The sequence below is a fragment of the Oncorhynchus gorbuscha genome, linkage group LG10 (genome assembly GCF_021184085.1).
Source record: "Oncorhynchus gorbuscha isolate QuinsamMale2020 ecotype Even-year linkage group LG10, OgorEven_v1.0, whole genome shotgun sequence".
In the NCBI taxonomy this organism is placed as follows: Eukaryota; Metazoa; Chordata; class Actinopteri; order Salmoniformes; family Salmonidae; genus Oncorhynchus; species Oncorhynchus gorbuscha.
This window is the reverse complement of record NC_060182.1, coordinates 62,970,831-62,990,234: the sequence shown is the minus strand read 5'-3', so window position 1 is coordinate 62,990,234 and position 19,404 is coordinate 62,970,831. Positions and strand designations below refer to the sequence as shown.

At 40.9% G+C, this 19,404-nt stretch overlaps 2 protein-coding genes across 8 annotated transcripts in view; both read left to right on the top strand.

The window, feature by feature from the left end:
* Positions 1-13,295, top strand: part of LOC124046335 (myelin transcription factor 1-like protein) — a 130,471-nt gene extending 117,176 nt beyond the window's left edge. For 2 of the 6 annotated variants that reach the window (XM_046366603.1, XM_046366602.1), the window contains exons 15-23: positions 702-770; positions 1,003-1,065; positions 1,214-1,297; positions 4,349-4,570; positions 4,774-4,868; positions 7,443-7,546; positions 8,893-8,940; positions 11,347-11,409; positions 12,179-13,295. In XM_046366603.1, the coding sequence (XP_046222559.1) occupies positions 702-770; positions 1,003-1,065; positions 1,214-1,297; positions 4,349-4,570; positions 4,774-4,868; positions 7,443-7,546; positions 8,893-8,940; positions 11,347-11,409; positions 12,179-12,319 (889 nt within the window). In that variant the 3' untranslated portion in view covers positions 12,320-13,295. Of the gene's footprint in view, positions 1-701; positions 771-1,002; positions 1,066-1,213; positions 1,298-4,348; positions 4,571-4,773; positions 4,869-7,442; positions 7,547-8,724; positions 8,833-8,892; positions 8,941-11,346; positions 11,410-12,178 lie in introns of all 6 variants that reach the window. The other 4 variants (XR_006840993.1, XM_046366604.1, XM_046366606.1 and 1 more) reach the window with 4 other exon arrangements.
* A 2,431-nt stretch (positions 13,296-15,726) lies between these two features.
* The window catches only part of LOC124046333 (peroxidasin-like), a 104,043-nt gene continuing 100,365 nt past the window's right edge, over positions 15,727-19,404 (top strand). For both annotated transcript variants that reach the window (XM_046366601.1, XM_046366600.1), the window contains exon 1: positions 15,727-15,999. In XM_046366601.1, the coding sequence (XP_046222557.1) occupies positions 15,815-15,999 (185 nt within the window). In that variant the 5' untranslated portion in view covers positions 15,727-15,814. The remainder of the gene's footprint in view (positions 16,000-19,404) is intronic.

Here is a 19,404-nt window from a genome sequence, read left to right as displayed (position 1 = left end):
GTTATGTTCCTCTCGTCATGGTTTCATTGTGTCTATTTCTCTGGGGACAGATGCCCAACCCCTGGGTGTGACGGGAGAGGTCACGTGACTGACGATTATGTGTCACATAGAAGGTGTGACTTCATTTTCTTGGATTGATTGTTTTCAGCTTACCTCGACTATGCTGTCAGACTAATGCAGCCAGAATGCACATCTCTGGGTTGACCTTTTGAGTACGATTACAGTTAACCTTTTGAGTCCAAGTACAGTATCATCATGGTACACATAGGCCTACCAGATACCCAATAATTGTGTCAAGGAATCTAGCCAATGAACTTACAGAGCATGTAAACAAAGCTTTGTGTTCTACACAGGCTATCACTCAGAGAGTTAACACTTTTTAATTACTGACCCAAAATTCCCCCCTGCACTCGCATCATGGCTTTCTTGCAATTCCAGTCTGTGTGTGTGTGTGTGTGTGTGTGTGTGTGTGTGTGTGTGTGTGTGTGTGTGTGTGTGTGTGTGTGTGTGTGTGTGTGTGTGTGTGTGTGTGTGTGTGTGTGTGTGTGTGTGTGTGTGTGTGTGTGTGTGTGTGTGTGTGTGTGTGTGTGTGTGTGTACAGTATGTACCCCATGTTGCACAGTATGTGTCTCTGTCATCATGTTTCAATGGTGGGTACTCTCTCTTGTTTGCCTCACTAACGTTGTCCTGGTATCTTTCAGTCTCTCTGGCTGTCCTTTAGCTGACAAAAGCATTCGAAGTATGATGGCCACCAACTCACAAGAGCTCAAGTAAGGCGTGAGATGTTTCAGTCTTATTTTTCTTTCCGCTTTGTTTGATATATTGTGAAAAAGGTATCATTTATCAAACAGGTTTAAGTACCTCAGACAAAGCTAATACACTCCACTGACTGTTACGGTGAAATACATTATAGATGTCATACAGAATGGGTGTGTTTTTGAGTGTGTCCCTCAAGACCTGTTGATTATTGTAGGCCCTGATTCGCTGTGCTTTCTGTCCCAGGTGCCCGACACCGGGGTGCGATGGTTCTGGGCATAATACTGGCAACTACGCATCACACAGAAGGTAAATATATACACACACACACCTGTAGTTCATCACACAGAAGGTAAATACACGCACACACCTGTAGTTCATCAAACAGGCAGTAGACTGGACAAAGTTCTCTGTGTCTGTAATATCTGTCATTGATGTGGTTGCCTTTCCTCTGCAGTCTATCAGGGTGTCCTCGAGCCAGGAAGAGTGGGATCAAGATCACACACAGTAAAGAGGACAAGGAGGACCAGGAGCCCATCAGGTAGAGTTAGCCTGTCATGAATGAGACACAGTCTCCCAGTGTTTGAGTGCTCCCAAACACCTCTCAAAGACTTAGGGAACTACAGAGCTCACTCATTTTCTAGATGCCCTCAACCAATGACATTTGATGCCTTTAACCGACTCTTAGTGTTCTTTACACAACATTTTAACAGATTAGATTGAAACAGAGCTGAGCAACCCCCAGTCTACCATGGTTTTAGAAGGAGGGTTGTCCTGCAGAGGGATCTGCTGTGTTGGCATCACATAGAGATACAGAGACCACTAGCTGAGACAGAGAATGATCCGGATTCTACCTAAATCCTCCCATTGATTTCTCTGTGGTGCTGAGAGGAAACCAACGCCCTGGCCTGTCCGTGCGTCAGTCTGTCTGTCTCACACGGTCAGCCAAGCCCAAAGAGGCAGGGACGCTTTCCGAAACATCTATCTCCACTAAAACAGCCTAAAATGAGCACTGGCTGGTGGAGAAAAGTTCTAGGACTTTCTGAAAGCATTTGGAACTCTGTTGCGGTTTGGACCAGTTTTTTCTGCATTATTTCAGGGAAGGGGAAGAGATTCTGACTGTTTCTGGAAATAGAATAAGCCTGATTGATAGATTAATAAAAACCAAGGGGAGTTGTAACCATAATCCATTGGGGAAAAATGATGTGTTGAAACATTTGCAGCTTCACTGCATCTGATTAGCCATAGTGCTGACTGCTGATTTAACGTTGACTCACTTTAATCTGTGTCAGTGCGATAAACTGCCATAGGGACAGATTAGACCAGATTTAAGGTGTTTTTATTTATATTTAAATTGGAGTGATTATATATACAGTTGAAGTCAGAAGTTTACATACACCTTAGCCAAATACATTTAAACTCCGTTTACACAATTCCTGACATTTAATCCTAGTAAAAATTCCCTGTCTAAGGTCAGTTAGGATCACCAATTTATTTTTAGAATGTGAAATGTCAGAAAAATAGTAGAGAGAATGATTTATTCAGCTTTTATTTCTATCATCACATTCCCAGTGGGTCAGAAATGTACATACACTCAATTCGTTTTGGGTAGCCTTGTACAAGCTTCCCACAATAAGTTGGGTGAATTTTGGCCCACTCCTCCTGACAGAGCTTTTGATACTGAGTCAGGTTTGTAGTCCTCCTTGCTCGCACAAGCTTTTTCAGTTCTGCCCACAAATGTTCTATAGGATTGAGGTCAGGGCTTTGTGATGGCCACTCCAATGCCTTGACTTGGTTGTCCTTAAGCTATTTTGCCACAACGTTGGAAGTATGCTTGGTGTCATTGTCCATTTGGAAGACCTATTTGCGACCAAGCTTTAACTTCCTGACTGATGTCTTGAGATGTTGCTTCAATATATCCACATAATTGTATTTCTTCATGCCATCTATTTTGTGAAGTGCACCAGTCCCTCCTGCAGCAAAGCACCCCCACAACATGATGCTGCCACCCCCGTTCTTCACGGTTGGGATGGTGTTCTTCGGCTTGTAAGCCGCCCCTTTTTTCCTCCAAACATAACGGTGGTCCTTATGGCCAGACAGTTCTAATTTTGTTTCATCAGACCAGAGGACATGTCTCCAAAAAGTACGATCTTTGTACCCATGTGCAGTTGCAAACCACAGTCGTTTTCTTTTTATGGCACCATTGGAGCAGTGGCTTCTTCCTTGCTGAGCGGCCTTTCAGGTTATGTCGATATAAGACTCGTTTTACTGTGGATATTGTAAAGGGGTGCGTAACTGGTGGCAGGGAAGTCAGACGCAGGAGAGCAGAAATAGGTAGTAGCCGGAGCAGTTTAATCCAAAAACCAACGGCATAGAAATACAACAGAATATGGGTACAAAAAAACCCTACGCGCTCCAGTAAACCTGTGCACAAGCACTTACAACAAACAATTCCAAAGACATGGGGGGGAACAGACATGGGTTAAATACACAACAAATAATGAGGGAACTGGAAAACAGATGTGTAGGAAAACAAGAAAAAACAAATGGAAAATTAAAAATGGATCGACGATGGCTAGAAGACCGGTGATGCCGACCGCCGAACGCCACCCGAACAAGGAGAGGTGACAGATATTGATATTTTTTTTATATTTACCTGTTTCCTCCAGCATCTTCACAAGGTTCTTTGCTGTTGTTCTGTGATTGATTTGCACTTTTCGCAGGAAAGTATGTTCATTACTAGGAGACAGAACGCATCCCCTTCCTGAGCGGTATGACGGCTGCGTGGTCCCATGGTGTTTATACTTGCATACTATTGTTTGTACAGAATAATGTGGTACCTTCAGGCATTTTGGAAATTTCATCCAAGGATGAATTAGACTTGTGGAGGTCTCCAATTTGTCTTCTGAGGTGTTGGCTGATTTATTTTGATTTTCCCATGATGTCAAGCAAAGAGGCACTGAGTTTGAAGGTAGGCCTTGAAATATATCCACAGGTACACCTCCAATTGACTCAAATGATGTCAATTAGCCTATCAGAAGCTTCTAAAGCCATAACATAATTTTCTGGAATTTTCCAAGCTGTTTAAAGGCACAGTCAACTTAGTGTATGTAAACTTCTGACCCACTGGAATTGTGATACAGTGAATTATAAGTGAAATAATATGTCTGTAAACAATTGTTGGAAAGATGACTTGTATCATGCACAAAGTAGATGTCGTAACCGACTTGCCAAAACTATAGTTTGTTAACAAGACATTTGTGGAGTGGTTGAAAAAATAGTTTCATTGATTCCAATATAAGTGTATGTAAACTTCCGACTTCAACTGTATGTATTATATCATTATGCATACTGGTACTTGAAGCAAACTGCATTCTATTCTGTAATGATATTTCAATAAATTTAGGCACCCATGAAACTACATGTGTCCAACTTTACATTACATAGACCATATGGCATTGCAATAACTATGTAATTACACAATTCTTCCTGACAATTTATCCTGATCAGGAAAAAACTCTAGGCTCTTGTCAGAAAGAAACTCTAGTCCCTGGTTATTAGAATAACCACATTATCCCTCTGCCATCAACAGGTGTCCGGTCCCGGGCTGTGATGGTCAGGGTCACGTGACGGGGAAGTACGCGTCTCACCGCAGCGCGTCGGGCTGCCCCCTAGCTGCCAAGCGGCAGAAGGACGGCTACATGAATGGCTCCCAGTTCACATGGAAGGCTGGGAAGACAGACGGAATGTCCTGTCCCACCCCAGGCTGTGACGGCTCAGGCCACGTCAGTGGGAGCTTCCTCACGCACCGGAGGTGGGTCTGGGTCCTGAATCAATATTCCATAATGCATCCTCTCTTTATCCCTTCCCTGATGTATTCACTGTTCTGACATTACAGGCTTTGTGAAAGCTATGTCGTGGAGACAATGCTTTCACCTATCCAGTCAGGTTGTGCGTGTGTGTCTAAATAAAATATGTACTATTTGTGTGTAACTATTTTCTCATCTGTTCCTCTAGTTTGTCAGGCTGTCCGCGTGCGACGTCTGCCATGAAAAAAGCCAGACTGTCTGGACTGTCTGAAATGCTAACGATAAAACAGCGCACCAGCAATGGTAATGACCGTCATACACACAATGGAGCCAATCAGGAGAGTGTATGTGTAATGAGCTTCTGAGTGGAATCCCAATCTAATATAAAGAGCCAATCAGGAATGTGTATGCGTAATAAACTCCAAAATCGAATCCCAATCTGAAACAAAGTGTCCAGGATTGTCATACAGCAATCACAGAAATCCATACAGCCTATTAGCTAGCAAGCACGCCTGTGACAATTAGGCTATTCATAGATGCGGTAAAGGAGTCAATGGAACACTGATGTTCAATGACCAGATTGGCGCACATTCAACAAATCTGTTCTCGCAAAGTGGATATTAGTCAAATCCGTCATTATTTATGTAGTGTAACAGGCCCACAAATTCGCTGCATTACATGTAGAAGTGGTCCCTTTTCAGGTTTAGAAGAAGTGACTGCTAAATGCTAACTCCCCTTTGTATAAGCTGGTTAGCATAGCTAGCATACAGAAATCATTGATTGTTGTCAAAGTTGTTTTGAACTGTAATGCAGTTGATTGGTTGATATCCATACAAGCATTATATTTTTACCACAACATATTGTGAAATACACATATAAACAATAGCCTAAATGTAGACACATTTTGCTGGTGGGCAATGAAGGTCACTTGAGATCTTTCCCTAACGCGTTTCCATGGCAATTCCATTGTTTTTGTCGAGTTCAACTTCTTTACCAAAGATTTTTAAAACTAAACCTCATTGTTCTATCTGTCTTTACAACATCTAAGGGTTGCACCTCCGCCATTTGGTCATTTCTTTGCCATTGTTGTCAACGTTCTACAGACGCTGCAGACATTAATGCCCAAAAGCAGAAATGGGGTTAATGACTGTTTTGTCTAACATAGATGACATTGCTAAAGTAGGCAACTATTTAGTTGGAAACAACTTTGCAATCAACATCATGTCATCAAATTTACTTTAGACAGATGGTAATGTTGTCATTAGCTAGCAGAGTTAGTCAAAAATAGCTAGAAATGCTAACGGGCGGCAGCGTAGCCTAGTGTTTAGAGCGTTGGACTAGTAACCAGAAGGTTGCAAGTTCAAACCCCCGAGCTGACAGGGTACAAATCTGTCGTTCTGCCCCTGAACAGGCAGTTAACCCACTGTTCCTAGGCCATCATTGAAAATAAGAATTTGTTCTTAACTGACTTGCCTAGTCAAATAAAGGTTTAAAAAAAAACATTAGCTAGCTAAAATCCGGTGGTCTCCTCTCAATCTAAACTACGTGGCTAATGCATCTAATCTAAATTAATCTGGCAACATAAAAATTATGGCAAAAGGACTACTAATATTTGCCATCTTTAGATTTTTTTTTAATTTTTATAATATATATATGTTTTTCTTTCTGAATTTTTTCTACATTCCTGAAAAAAAGAAAGAAAAAACGTATACATACAAACAACAAATCACAGACACCCACAAACAATGACCACATCTCCTATGCCCAGACCTGAATCTTCACACCTCCATCCCTAGTGCCTGCATTATTGTTTGTCACTTATTCTTCAATTGTACCAATTTGTTTTTCTCAGTCGCCCATGCTATTTCAATATTTCAGTAATATATCATTTGAATTTTACTCTGTCAATGATGGCGCAATACGCAGACAGATTTATTAAAAGTAAGTTTACACTGTAATACTTCTGACAGTCAACCTTCTAGCTCCGCCCACAATATCCGAAATTTATAGCATTCCCAGAAAGCATGGATTATTGAGTCATTATTAGTTGTACACTTGAGACATGACTCTACTGATGTGCTGTAGAATGTGTGAATTTTGTCTCTTGTATAATAAATTCTGTACATTAGTTCATACTGGATTGACTCTACTGATGTGCTGTAGAATGTATGAATTTTGTCTCTTGTATAATAAATTCTGTACATTTTCATTAACTGTAATTTTGTTAGTTTATGCTCCAACTTTCGCACCATATGTGCCAACATCAGCTCTTTTGAAATCTTGGTTCCAATCATTTATGTTTTTTTCTAAGAGATTGTTAGTTGGATATGCTTTCTGCAAGGTTTTGTAGATCTTCCCGATCATATGAACATTCTTTTCTGACTCGAATAAGATTCCCTCAAAGTTGCTCTGATGTCCAAAAGATTTCAAAATTCTGTGATGCTGTATGTAACTTTTAAGTTGCATGTATTTCAAACTATCTAGGTTGATTAGTGCAAAATTACTCTTTAATTCTGTCATGGAAATAAATGTATTTCCTGTTACTTAGATATTTACGGTTTCTGTGCCTTTAGTTTTCCACGTGGGCCATTTTATCGATGAATTCTGAAAAGCTATCTAAGGATTATTCTATAAGTGTGTGTCATTCTCTATTTCCAAGCCACTGTAATGCACTTGGAGTAGAATGGAGCAGAATGCTCAGTCGGGCATCAGTCTTCAAATGAATGTTCAAAACAATATTGTGACGGAATGTGCAACCCTCTGCCTCTATCACACTCTCCATTCACTTACCACACTGACAGATTATTTGAAGTATTTTGTTGGGCTTGGAGTGGGTGGCAGTTATCTAATAATTGTTCACTGTATTATCTTTTGAAGGTACCGAGAATGAGGAAGAGATTAAACAGCTGGATGAAGAAATCAAAGATTTAAGTGAATCTAATTCACAAGTGGAGGCAGATATGATCAAACTTAGAACACAGGTAGGTCAGTACTAGTACCACGTCATTTGTTGACTTGAAAATTTGACTCATTTCATGCTTTACCGTTCAGTTTCTACCCATTGTGGCACACCATTCTGCTATCATCAGTGCTCCTAGACTCAAAGTGTGTATTTCTAGCACAGCGTACACCTAAATTCATCTACCCCCTGCTAAAGCACTCACAAGAAAAGGGACTCCATTTTTTGGAAAAATCTGTCCAATCGTCATACATGATCTACCATCAGTGAGACACATCCTAGCATATCTCACATCTGGGAGAATGCGGTTTAACAAAGTGGGGCATTCCTAATTATAAAGCACTTTTCCTCTGGGGCCCCCTGCGTGCCAAACATTGAAAAATAGAGAGAGCATAATCACTCCCAGCCAATAAAGAGGAACACCCAGTCCACAAAAACATCCTACAGCTCCATTAGAAAGAGAACAGGGGCAGCAGCTTCACCGCTAGTATAATAGGATTTCAATACAACCATGTGTGTATGTGATCTGCAGAAGCTAAAATTCAATATCAAGAATGTATCAAACACTCCTTTCAAATCCAGGATGGAAGGAACGGAAAGAGCTTCAAAATATGTTCAAATACAGTTTGCCTTTTTGACAATGCATGCAAGTTTGATCTCACTTTGGAAATACAGGCTGTATTCTAACCTGCAGTAGACTTTTGGACCTCAAACATTTGAGCACAACAGTGCATTGGAGGCACATCCCTCTGAGCAAAAAGTGGTTGAATCAACATTGTTTTCACATCATAAAAAAATAAAAATCTACTTGATGACGTTGGATCAACATGGAAAAGTGATTGGATTTGCAAAAAGTCACCAATGTAAGGAAGTTGTGTATATTTATTTTCACAACTTTTGAACTTAAACCAATGACAAAGTAAAAAGTTTGGTTGATTTCATGTTGAATTTACATTAGTTGACAACACAACTAAATGTAAATCAAAACTAGATGTTGAAATGACGTCTGTGCTCAGTGGGACAGCATATTTGTGCTAAAATTGAGTTTGAAGCATGTGTTGGAATATACCCCACAGAATTTGAAGCACATCTGTGTGATTGTCAGTGTGTTGAATTGCATCTGTCCATGCTTGCCCATTGCTCTTCACATATGTTGCTCTGTTGCGGTTACATCCATCTCTCCGTGTGATGCTGCCATAGACATGGCTGCACGCCAGCCAATCAGCCGTGAGTTGTGGCGTGTCTGAGGTGTGCCGCTGCCCGTGGTATGTGAACTGCACCCTGTGTGCTCCGCTGTAACAACCACAGGTAAAAACCACCACCTTTACCGTAACCCTCTTCTTCTCTCACACTCCCTCCCTTCCCTAGATTACCACAATGGAGTCTAATCTGAAGTCAATAGAGGAAGAAAACAAGGTGATTGAACAGCAAAATGAATCTCTCCTGCATGAGCTGGCAGGTCTCAGCCAGACACTGATTAACAGTTTAGCTAATATCCAGCTCCCTCACATGGTAAGGGAACACCAAGAACAACAACCTGGCGAGTTCCTATAAGCAAACATACTGTAGCATATGAATCGATTCATTTATATACTCATCTATGTACAGTATTTCACTATTCATTATTTGCATTTCTGTGAAGCCCTTAAGGACCCAGTTTGCCCATGCTGAGTTGAGCTGGAGCTTAAAGCCTAGATTAATGGGAAATAGGTTATTGCTAATTTTAGCCAAACTGAAATGGGGAGGTTTTACAGCGCCTTCGGAAGGTATTCAGACCCGTTGCCTTTTTACACATTTTGTTAGGTTACAGCATTATTCTAAAATTTCCTCAGCAATCTACACACAATACCCAATAATGACAAAGCTAAAATTGCTTTTTAGAAAATGTTGCTAATTAAAAACAAAAAACAGAAATACCTTATTTTCGTAAGTATTCAGACCCTTTTCTATAGTACTCGAAATTGAGCTCAGGTGCATTCTGTTTCCATTGGTCATCCTTGAGATGTTTCTACAACTTGATTGGAGATGATTTGGAAAGGCACACACGTGTCTATATAAGATCCCACAGTTGACAGTGCACATCAGAGCAAAAACCAAGCCATGAGGTCGAAGGAATTGTCTGTAGACCTCCGAGATGGTATTGTGTTGAGGCACAGATCTGGGGTAGGGTACCAAAATATTTATGCAACACAGTGGCCTCTATCAATCTTATATGGAAGAAGGTTGGAACCACCAAGACTCTTCCTAGAGCTGGCTGCCCAGCCAAACTGAGCAATCGGGGGAGAAAAGCCTTGCTCAGGGAGGTGACCAAGAACCCAATGGTCACTCTGACAGAGCTCTACAGTCCCACTTTGGAGATGGGGGAACACTCCAGAAGGACAACCATCTCGGCATCACTCCACCAATCAGACCTTTATGGTAGAGTAGCCAGTCCGCTTTGAGTTTGCCAAAAGGCACCTAAAGGACTCTCAGACCATGAGAAACAAGATTCTCTGTTCTGATGAAACCAAGATTGAACTGTTTGGCCTGAATGCCAAGCGGCCTGAATGCCACGTGTCACGTCTGGAGGAAACCTGGCACCATCCCTACGGTGAAGCATGGTGGTGGCAGCATCATGCTGTGGGGATGTTTTTCAGCGGCAGGGACTGGAAGAATAGTCAGGATCGAGGCAAAGATGAACGGAGCAATGTACAGAGAGATCCTTGATGAAACCTGCTTCAGAGTGCTCAGGACCTCTGACTGGGGTAGAGGTTCACCTTCCAACAGGACAACAACCCTAAGCACACAGCCAAGACAACGCAGGAGTGGCTTTGGGACAAGTCTCTGAATGTCCTTGAGTGGCCCAGTCAGAGCCCGGACTAGAACCCGATCGAACATCTCTGAAGAGACCTGAAAATAACGATGTAATCAATTTTAAAATAAGACTGTAACCTAACAAAATGTGGAAAAAGTCAAGTCGTCTGAATACTTTCCGAAGGCACTGTATATGAGGCTTGTGTTATGAATTAGGGGTCCATTTCTACATGCAGAGACTTCCAATGGTGACCAAACAACAGCCTGCTGATAATGTTTTCTGATATCCAACATAAGACAGATTGGAAAGGCAGTCTTAAACAAAAATGTTTATCAAATATTGCTATCTTCTGTACCTGCCTGTTCTCAGTGCAATGGAAACGTAGTCTCCACCGTTTTGACTCTCTCTGTAGCTACAGGCTATATTATGTTTGCAAATTCAACAAACTAACTTGTTGATCTATCATGGATTTTCATAGTACAGTACATGTGATGCTATGATTGCAGGTATGGTTTTACTGTAGGACTAAAAGTATTTTAGGGCATGCCAAAAACAGCCTTTCTCCATAAAAATCCATAAATAAAAATCCCTATAGTCTTTAGAAAAAGAAGGACAAAATATCACTGATCCAAAAACTATGACTGATGCCCGTGTTATTCACAAATGGCCATTTTGCCATTTTCTTATAAGCCATATGCTGCCATTTATCATAGTTTTTTTTTAAACGATATCTCTTCATATAACAATGTGTAACATTTGTGTATGAACACAATAAGATACCATTCCAGATGCTATGATCATTCTGACTTTGTTGTGAGTTGGATTCAGTTGCAGGCCCAGTTCGCTACCACACATGTATTCTTGTACTGTATGCTTTGCTTTGTCTTGCCTTTACTTCCTTCAAAGTTACATTTAGTTAGATGTGCTGTTGGTACTGCAGCTACAATGCTACCGTCTAATGATTGTTTGAGAGAGTACCAGTAACTAGGCACCAACTAACAGTAACTAACCTTTCCCCCCCCCCATAGAAACCGCTTGCATACAAAGAGGCTCCCATTAGAAATAACAGCTGCTTACAGATGCATCAGATAGTAAGACAATCATTCGTCATATTCTTACTCTAACACTGCTTTTCGTTCTGTTAATCCTGCTCTTTATTTCCTCATCTGGACACTATAATATGCTACTTGTGTCAGTGCCACCTTAATAGTCAGTAGAGTTAGTCATCTGTCTGGTTCAGAATCTCTCCCATGCATGTCCTCCTATTGTCTTTCCCAAGTCCATCTGTTTTTTATTCGGGGTGACCTTGTCTTTTTTCCAGTCATCTTACATCTCTTGATGCGATTTAAAAAAATAATAATCCTGAATCACTTCCATTCCTGAATTTCCCTTTTTTTCCAAATGTCCTGACCGCAATGATCATCTATTTGAATGGAAAAAGCTTGATTTAGCTAAATGAAAGTGCCCTTGTTGGTTGCAAAGTGCATGTACATACAATGCGTATAGACACTGCAGCATGATCCTATTTTCCCAACGTGGACATCGCTGCATGACATCTTACTCTGTGTGGATCATCTTTGTGTAAAACCACCACCTCTCAGCCTTTAACCTGTTGCAAGACACCTTATTTCGATGACTATCACTTTTAGAGCATTTAAATATGAAAAGGCCTAGTTCAGAGAATAGTTTGTTTCAAGTGGTTTTATCTGTGGTAAAACATGTTGGTTAAAAAACTGTTTGTAAGGCTAAGCTCCTCAAAGGATGACTTTAGAGTTTTTTTTTAGGCCTGTCTTCTGTTCTCTCTTTTTCACCTCTTTTTCTTATCTCACCTAATTCTGGTGTTGTTGAAATGTTTCACAGGAGCCGATCAGCGATCAGAACTTTGATGCTTACGTGACCACGCTAACAGACATGTACACCAACCAGGAGCAGTACCAGAGCCCTGAGAACAAAGCCCTGCTGGAAAACATCAAACAAGCGGTGCAAGGAATCCAAGTGTAGCCCAGCCCGCTAGCCCAGCAGACGCCAGAGCTTCTTCTCAAAGAGGAGTGAAGGAAAACAACGTCCACAGGAAAGAACTAGAAGTGACATGATAGGATGACGACACATGGTTTGCTGCTGTAACTTATCATTACAGTGTTAGATACAGATTTTTGATCTTGAAAAAAAAAAATGTTATGCTTAGAAAAGTTCATAATGATTTTTCTTTTTTGTCTTGCTTTGATGAGAAGAAAAAGTAAGTGGCAGAATAGTTTTTGAAGACATTCACATTTTGTACGTTTTCATACTGTATGAGCTGAAATAGTGTGATGTAATGTTTCTAGCTGCTCGTGTATGCACATTTTTTGTGTATATTTCTGGACAGTAAGCTGATTAACATAGGACTTTAGTTATTTTTAATGCTTGATGATGAAGATTTTAGATGAAAAAGCTGCTCTGGACAGTGAAAACAAAACAAAAATCAAGAGGGAACTGCAAGGAGGTAGCTACTTTTCAATGATCTTTTCCTCAATGGATGATTTTGGAATTCTAAAGATGTTTTTTCTTCTTCTTGTGTGCAGATTGTTGAATAGCAAGACTTGGTGGCAAAGTATTTTTTTTTTTAACCTTTTTTAAAGGTTGGTAGCTGTAGGTGGGGGCATTTTTAATAGGTGTTGGAAATGAGTATGGAAAGAAACTGACTTGATGTTTGTATGAACGTTATAGTTTTATTGTAAACATCATGACACGGAAACCCAATGGTGGAAATCCCATTGTCTTGAAAAGGACTATTCTCTCTCTTGATCTTTTGTGTTGGTAGATACCCATTGTCATTCAATCAGCAACAATGTGATGTATAACGGAAATAGTATCAAGGCATCATTCTAGCATTTAGTATTAGTTCTGGTTCAAATGTCAAAACTTATGTTGCTAGAATCGGGCAATGGCTCAGCAATGTATCTCTAAATCATATGTTTATAATAGATATGGGATGCAAAGGCAAATTGGGGGGGGGGGGGGGTATATGCAATTACCTGTTTATAAACATAGGGGGGGGGGACAAAGGAATCTTTTCACTATATGTCAAATATAAAATGTTATATAAACCTAAACCTTTCAATACAAAAAAGTATTTAAGTTGAACATTCAGTTTTAAAGATGAAAGATGCTTGACGAGTTCCACTTTCTTTACATACAGTTTTGCACAAGGACACCTTTGTTTCCATGTTTTGATGTTTCTACAGAAACTAAAGCAGTGCCCGAGAGCCTAAGCGGAGAGTAACAAGAGTTTTGTAAAGAGTATTTATACTAGAGTATGAGAACGAGCGGGACTTACAGGGTCATTGTCCCCACTTATGTGCCAGTAGACTATTTGCACTTGTCCTACAGATACTATCCTAACATGTGGCGGCGTGCAATTTCCAGGTGTTCCTTTGAAACACGATTGGAGCAAATAACTGCTTGAAGCCACTAGGTGATGAATTAGTTCCACTGAAGGAGACTACAGGGATTTGAATCAGAAATTATGATTATAACCATACCACTAATACTGTATTAACAAATGTTAAACAATGATGCTATTTCATTTCGGTATGTTATATGAGTATTAAATAATCCCCAGCAGCACTTTATATCTAATCACTGTACAAATTAAATAGTCAATCAATTAAAGGTAAAAATAAAATAAAAAATAAAATTGAGGGCGTATTCTCTTTTTTTTAAACTCTGAATCGGGGGATGCAGCTCCATGTCTGTATGCGGCCCCTCTTTCTTTTGTGTTATTAGTTGTTAATGACCATGTTGAGAATTTGCCTTTTAAGAGCTAATGCAAAGGTGCTTGTTGTTCAACTGATCTCATCTATTGTACTTTTACGTCCTCTTTTAGGGCTCCTTTGTCAATGGCTGCATATGCCTTTCTCCACAGCATCGTGTCTGCAGCTTTTTGCCAATATAGTAATGCTTTCAGTAGAGTACTAGTTAGTATCAGTTCTTGAATTCATTCTCATTATCAGTGCAATGGAAAGGGATTTAAAGCACAAACCGGCTGCTCATCTACCGTTGGTACATAAAATCAAATTTGAAAAAAGTTTTCTGTGAATATTTACATAGGGGACACAAAAGTTGTCACATATTAGAATGCTGAATTTTAATCTAAATTATTGTGAATTCATCAGAGTTTATTTATTCTATCTTATTCATTTTGAGGTTGATTTAAGTATTCATTAACGAAGACAGGATTTTGTATAAACTATTGTGCTCTCTGTGGAACTGAAGTTTAATTTATTTTTGTACTACACAGCATGGATTTGTTGACATTTTAATTTTGCTATAAATGTGTGAGATCACAAGTTGCTGTGATATTTCATTTTTAAATTGTGAACTTTGTAAAAATTTTGTCATGCTGGATGTTGAACACATCTTACTCTGAATAAAGAAAAATTGTGTTGCCACAGGCCTGTATAAGCTTTGATGTCTAGTCATCATCCTTGGTCATCATCCTTGGTCATCATCCTTGGTCATGCTCTTAATTCAGTGCGTAAAACCCATCATTCTTGGAACCCATTCAGCTAAAGGCTGCATTCATTCACATGGGTTTTTTTCAATACACAAGAGAATCTCTAGGTTGTTTTATTCCTCGACAATCCTGATGTTTTGCAATAAGAATAAATAAATAAGAATAAAGCTTTCTTGGGATTCACTTTACGCTATGTGATAAATTTGACGTTTATTTTTGACGGCTATAAAGTGGAGTGGGTGGTTTGTACTGTAACAAGTACCATTGTGAATCCACAGGAAAACCAGCAGAGAGCAGCACAGAGCACTGTATAACGTCAAATTTCTTGGACAAACGTTTTTTTTTTTACCTGCATCCTAAACCATTATAACGTCCTAAACCATATAATTCTATGGCAATCTGTTTGCATATTTGGCTCAGAATAGGCACATCAATAGAGTATCAATAGAGTGCTTTCCACCCAGTGAGAGACAAACTGGAAACATTTTAGGGCATCATTTCCAGGTTATATGGGAATAACATCTGAATAAGCAATTTACACGTTTATTTATTTATTTATTACATCATTATTTTTAATAGTATTAAGCAAAATTGGTATCGCTTAACTGTATGTACCACTAATTTAGTAGGCTACATAGTTGATTTTTTTTTTTTAATCGGACATCTCTATACAGATGCAGGCTACAAAGTATCATTTTATTAACCAGGCTTTCCATTAGTTAGAGTTTCTCCCCTGTCCAACATAATTTGTAACACTGCCCTAGATCTCTCTCTCTCTCTCTCTCTCTCTCTCTCTCTCTCTCTCTCTCTCTCTCTCTCTCTCTCTCTCTCTCTCTCTCTCTCTCTCTCTCTCTCTCTCTCTCTCTCTCTCTCTCTCTCTCTTTGTCTCTTTCGCTCACTCAGTCAGCTGAGTTCCCTAGCTTTACTATAACTCAGCCGATGTTAGTTTCGGCAAGAGGGGTTGCTGGCGGTGTGTTCTCTGCGCTGCTGACTCCCTAGCAATGGCGCTGTGGACGGGTCAAGTCGTATCCCCTTTTGTAGTCGCGGTAGCACTGATTTTGGTCGCCAGTGGCCCGCAGCCTGTATATTCTTGTCCAAGTCGGTGTTTATGTTTTCGCACTACCGTGAGATGTATGCATTTAAACCTGGAAACCGTACCTGCTGTTGCTCCGTCGACAACCATCCTGTAAGTAACATTACATTGTATCTAACGGGAAAAGTTAGTAGGCGATGGAGGGAACGGAATGAATGCAATGATTTCTGGAGGAGTCACATCAACCCAAGCGCTTTGAGATGGTTATACGATCTCTTATGTTGGTGTATAATAATTTAAACAGTTAGACGTTCTCTAATATTTCCGTATCTAAAGCACAGTTGAGAATGCAAGATGAGAAGAGCTACTGTCATCTTTGGGACTAGACCACCATTCTGGTTGCCTATTCAAATTTGCAATGATGGAGTCTGGGAGTTTTGATCGTTTTTAAGTTCCTTATCACATGGATTTATTTTTTTAGGCTTATCTTATACATATGCTTGTTCGTTATCTGTCTTGCATTGGTTTATTCGGGTGACTCACTAAAGAAAAACTATAACTTTTTTCAGCCTATAGGCTACCCACATTACGGAAAAGAGGTCAACGGTTGCAAAGCCGTTGGAAGGGACGTGCCTTAGTAAAGTTCCAAGACACCTTTGACGTCTGCCAGTGACTGAGCTAGGCCCTACTGAACGTTTTTGGGGGGGGTTAGGCAGCTATCGAAGTCAGCCACAGAAAAAAATGTAAAAATGTAATGTGATGAAGTTGAATCAACTTGGAAAAGTTTGCAAAAAGTAATCAACATAAGGGAATTTCATATTTTTTTCACCCAAGGTTGAACCTAAATCCAATGACAGGGTGACATGTTTGTTTGATTTCACATTAGTTGACAACTCAACCAAATATAAATATAAAAACTAGACGTTGAATTTATGTTGTTGGATCATATGGGGTATTGTAAAAACCTAATATAGTTCTCTGCATGTGAGCTTTGTGAGAAACTGAATCATGGGATGACCTTTCCTCCAAGCGCTTGCTTAATTAAGCCTGTTGGACTGCAAGTGGATGGCCCTTAACCAATATGGCTTAGTTGATTTCAAATCCAATTTTATTTGTCACATGCGCTGAATACAACAGGTGTAGACCGTACATTGAAATGCTTACTTACAAGCCCAACCATCAATGCTTTTTAAGAAAAAATAAGTGTTAAGAAAGTGTTTGCTAAATAAACTGAAGTAAACAATAAATACAAAACAACAAAATATTAAAGAGCAACAATAAAATAATAGTAGCGGGGCTATATACAGGGGGTACCAAAACAGAGTCAATGTGGAGGCTATATACAGGGGGTACCAGAACAGAGTCAATGTGGAGGCTATATACAGGGGGTACCAGAACAGAGTCAATGTGGAGGCTATATACAGGGGGTACCAGAACAGAGTCAATGTGGAGGCTATATACAGGGGGTACCAGAACAGAGTCAATGTGGAGGCTATATACAGGGGGTACCAGAACAGAGTCAATGTGGAGGCTATATACAGGGGGTACCAGAACAGAGTCAATGTGGAGGCTATATACAGGGGGTACCAGAACAGAGTCAATGTGGAGGCTATATACAGGGGGTACCAGAACAGAGTCAATGTGGAGGCTATATACAGGGTGTTACGGTACAGAGTCAATTTGGAGGCTATATACAGGGTGTTACGGTACAGAGTCAATGTGGAGGCTATATACAGGGGGTACCAGAACAGAGTCAATGTGGAGGCTATATACAGGGTGTTACGGTACAGAGTCAATGTGGAGGCTATATACAGGGGGTACCAGAACAGAGTCAATGTGGAGGCTATATACAGGGTGTTACGGTACAGAGTCAATTTGGAGGCTATATACAGGGTGTTACGGTACAGAGTCAATGTGGAGGCTATATACAGGGGGTACCAGAACAGAGTCAATGTGGAGGCTATATACAGGGTGTTACGGTACAGAGTCAATGTGGAGGCTATATACAGGGGGTACCGGAACAGAGTCAATGTGGAGGCTATATACAGGGTGTTACGGTGCAGAGTCAATGTGGAGGCTATATACAGGGGCTACCGGTACAGAGTCAATGTGGAGGCTATATACAGGGGGTACCGGAACAGAGTCAATGTGGAGGCTATATACAGGGGGTACCGGAACAGAGTCAATGTGGAGGCTATATACAGGGGGTACCGGAACAGAGTCAATGTGGAGGCTATATACAGGGTGTTACGGTACAGAGTCAATGTGGAGGCAATATACAGGGGGAACTGGTACAGAGTCAATGTGGAGGCTATATACAGGGGGTACCGGAACAGAGTCAATGTGGAGGCTATATACAGGGTGTTACGGTACAGAGTCAATGTGGAGGCTATATACAGGACGTACCGGAACAGAGTCAATGTGGAGGCTATATAAAGGGTGTTACGGTACAGACTCAATGTGGAGGCTATATACAGGAGGTACCGGAACAGAGTCAATGTGGAGGCTATATACAGGGGGTACTGGTACAGAATCAATGTGGAGGCTATATACAGGGGGTACTGGTACAGAATCAATGTGGAGGCTATATACAGGGGGTACTGGTACAGAATCAATGTGGAAGCTATATACAGGGGGTACTGGTACAGAGTCAATGTGGAGGCTATATACAGGGGGTACTGTTACAGAGTCAATGTGGAGGCTATATATAGGGGGTACTGTTACAGAGTCAATGTGGAGGCTATATATAGGGGGTACTGTTACAGAATCAATGTGGAGGCTATATACAGGGGGTACTGGTACAGAATCAATGTGGAAGCTATATACAGGGGGTACTGGTACAGAGTCAATGTGGAGGCTATATACAGGGGGTACCGGTACAGAGTCAATGTGGAGGCTATATACAGGGGGTACCGGTACAGAGTCAATGTGCTGGGGCACATAGAGGTAGAGGTAAAGTGACTATGCATAGATAATAAACAGAGAGTAGCAGCAATGTAAACATGGGGGGAGGGGTCAATGCAGATAGTCTGGGTAGCCGTTTAGTTAGCTGTTCAGGAGTCTTATGGCTTGGGGGTTGAAGCCGTTAAGCCTTTTCGACCTAGACTTGGCGCTCTGGTACCGCTTGCCATGCGAAAGCAGAGAGAACAGTCTATGACTAGGGTGTCTGGAGTCTTTGGCAATTTGTAGGGCCTTCCTCTGACACTGCCTGGTATAGAGGTCCTTGATGGCAGGAAGCTTGGCCCCAGTGATGTACTGGGCTGTACGCACTACCCTTTGTAGTGCCTTGTGGTCGGAGGCCGAGCAGGTGCCATACCAGGCGGTGATGCAACCAGTCAGGATGCTCTCGATGGTGCAGCTGTGTAACTTTTTGAGGATCTGAGGACCGATGACACATTATTTTAGTCTCCTGGGGGGGGGAATAGGCATTGTCGTGCCCTCTTCACGACTGTCATGGTGTCTTTGGACCATGACAGTTCGTTGTTGATGTGGACACCAAGGAACTTGAAGCTCTCAACCTGCTCCACTACAGCCCTGTCAATGAGAATGGGGGTGTGC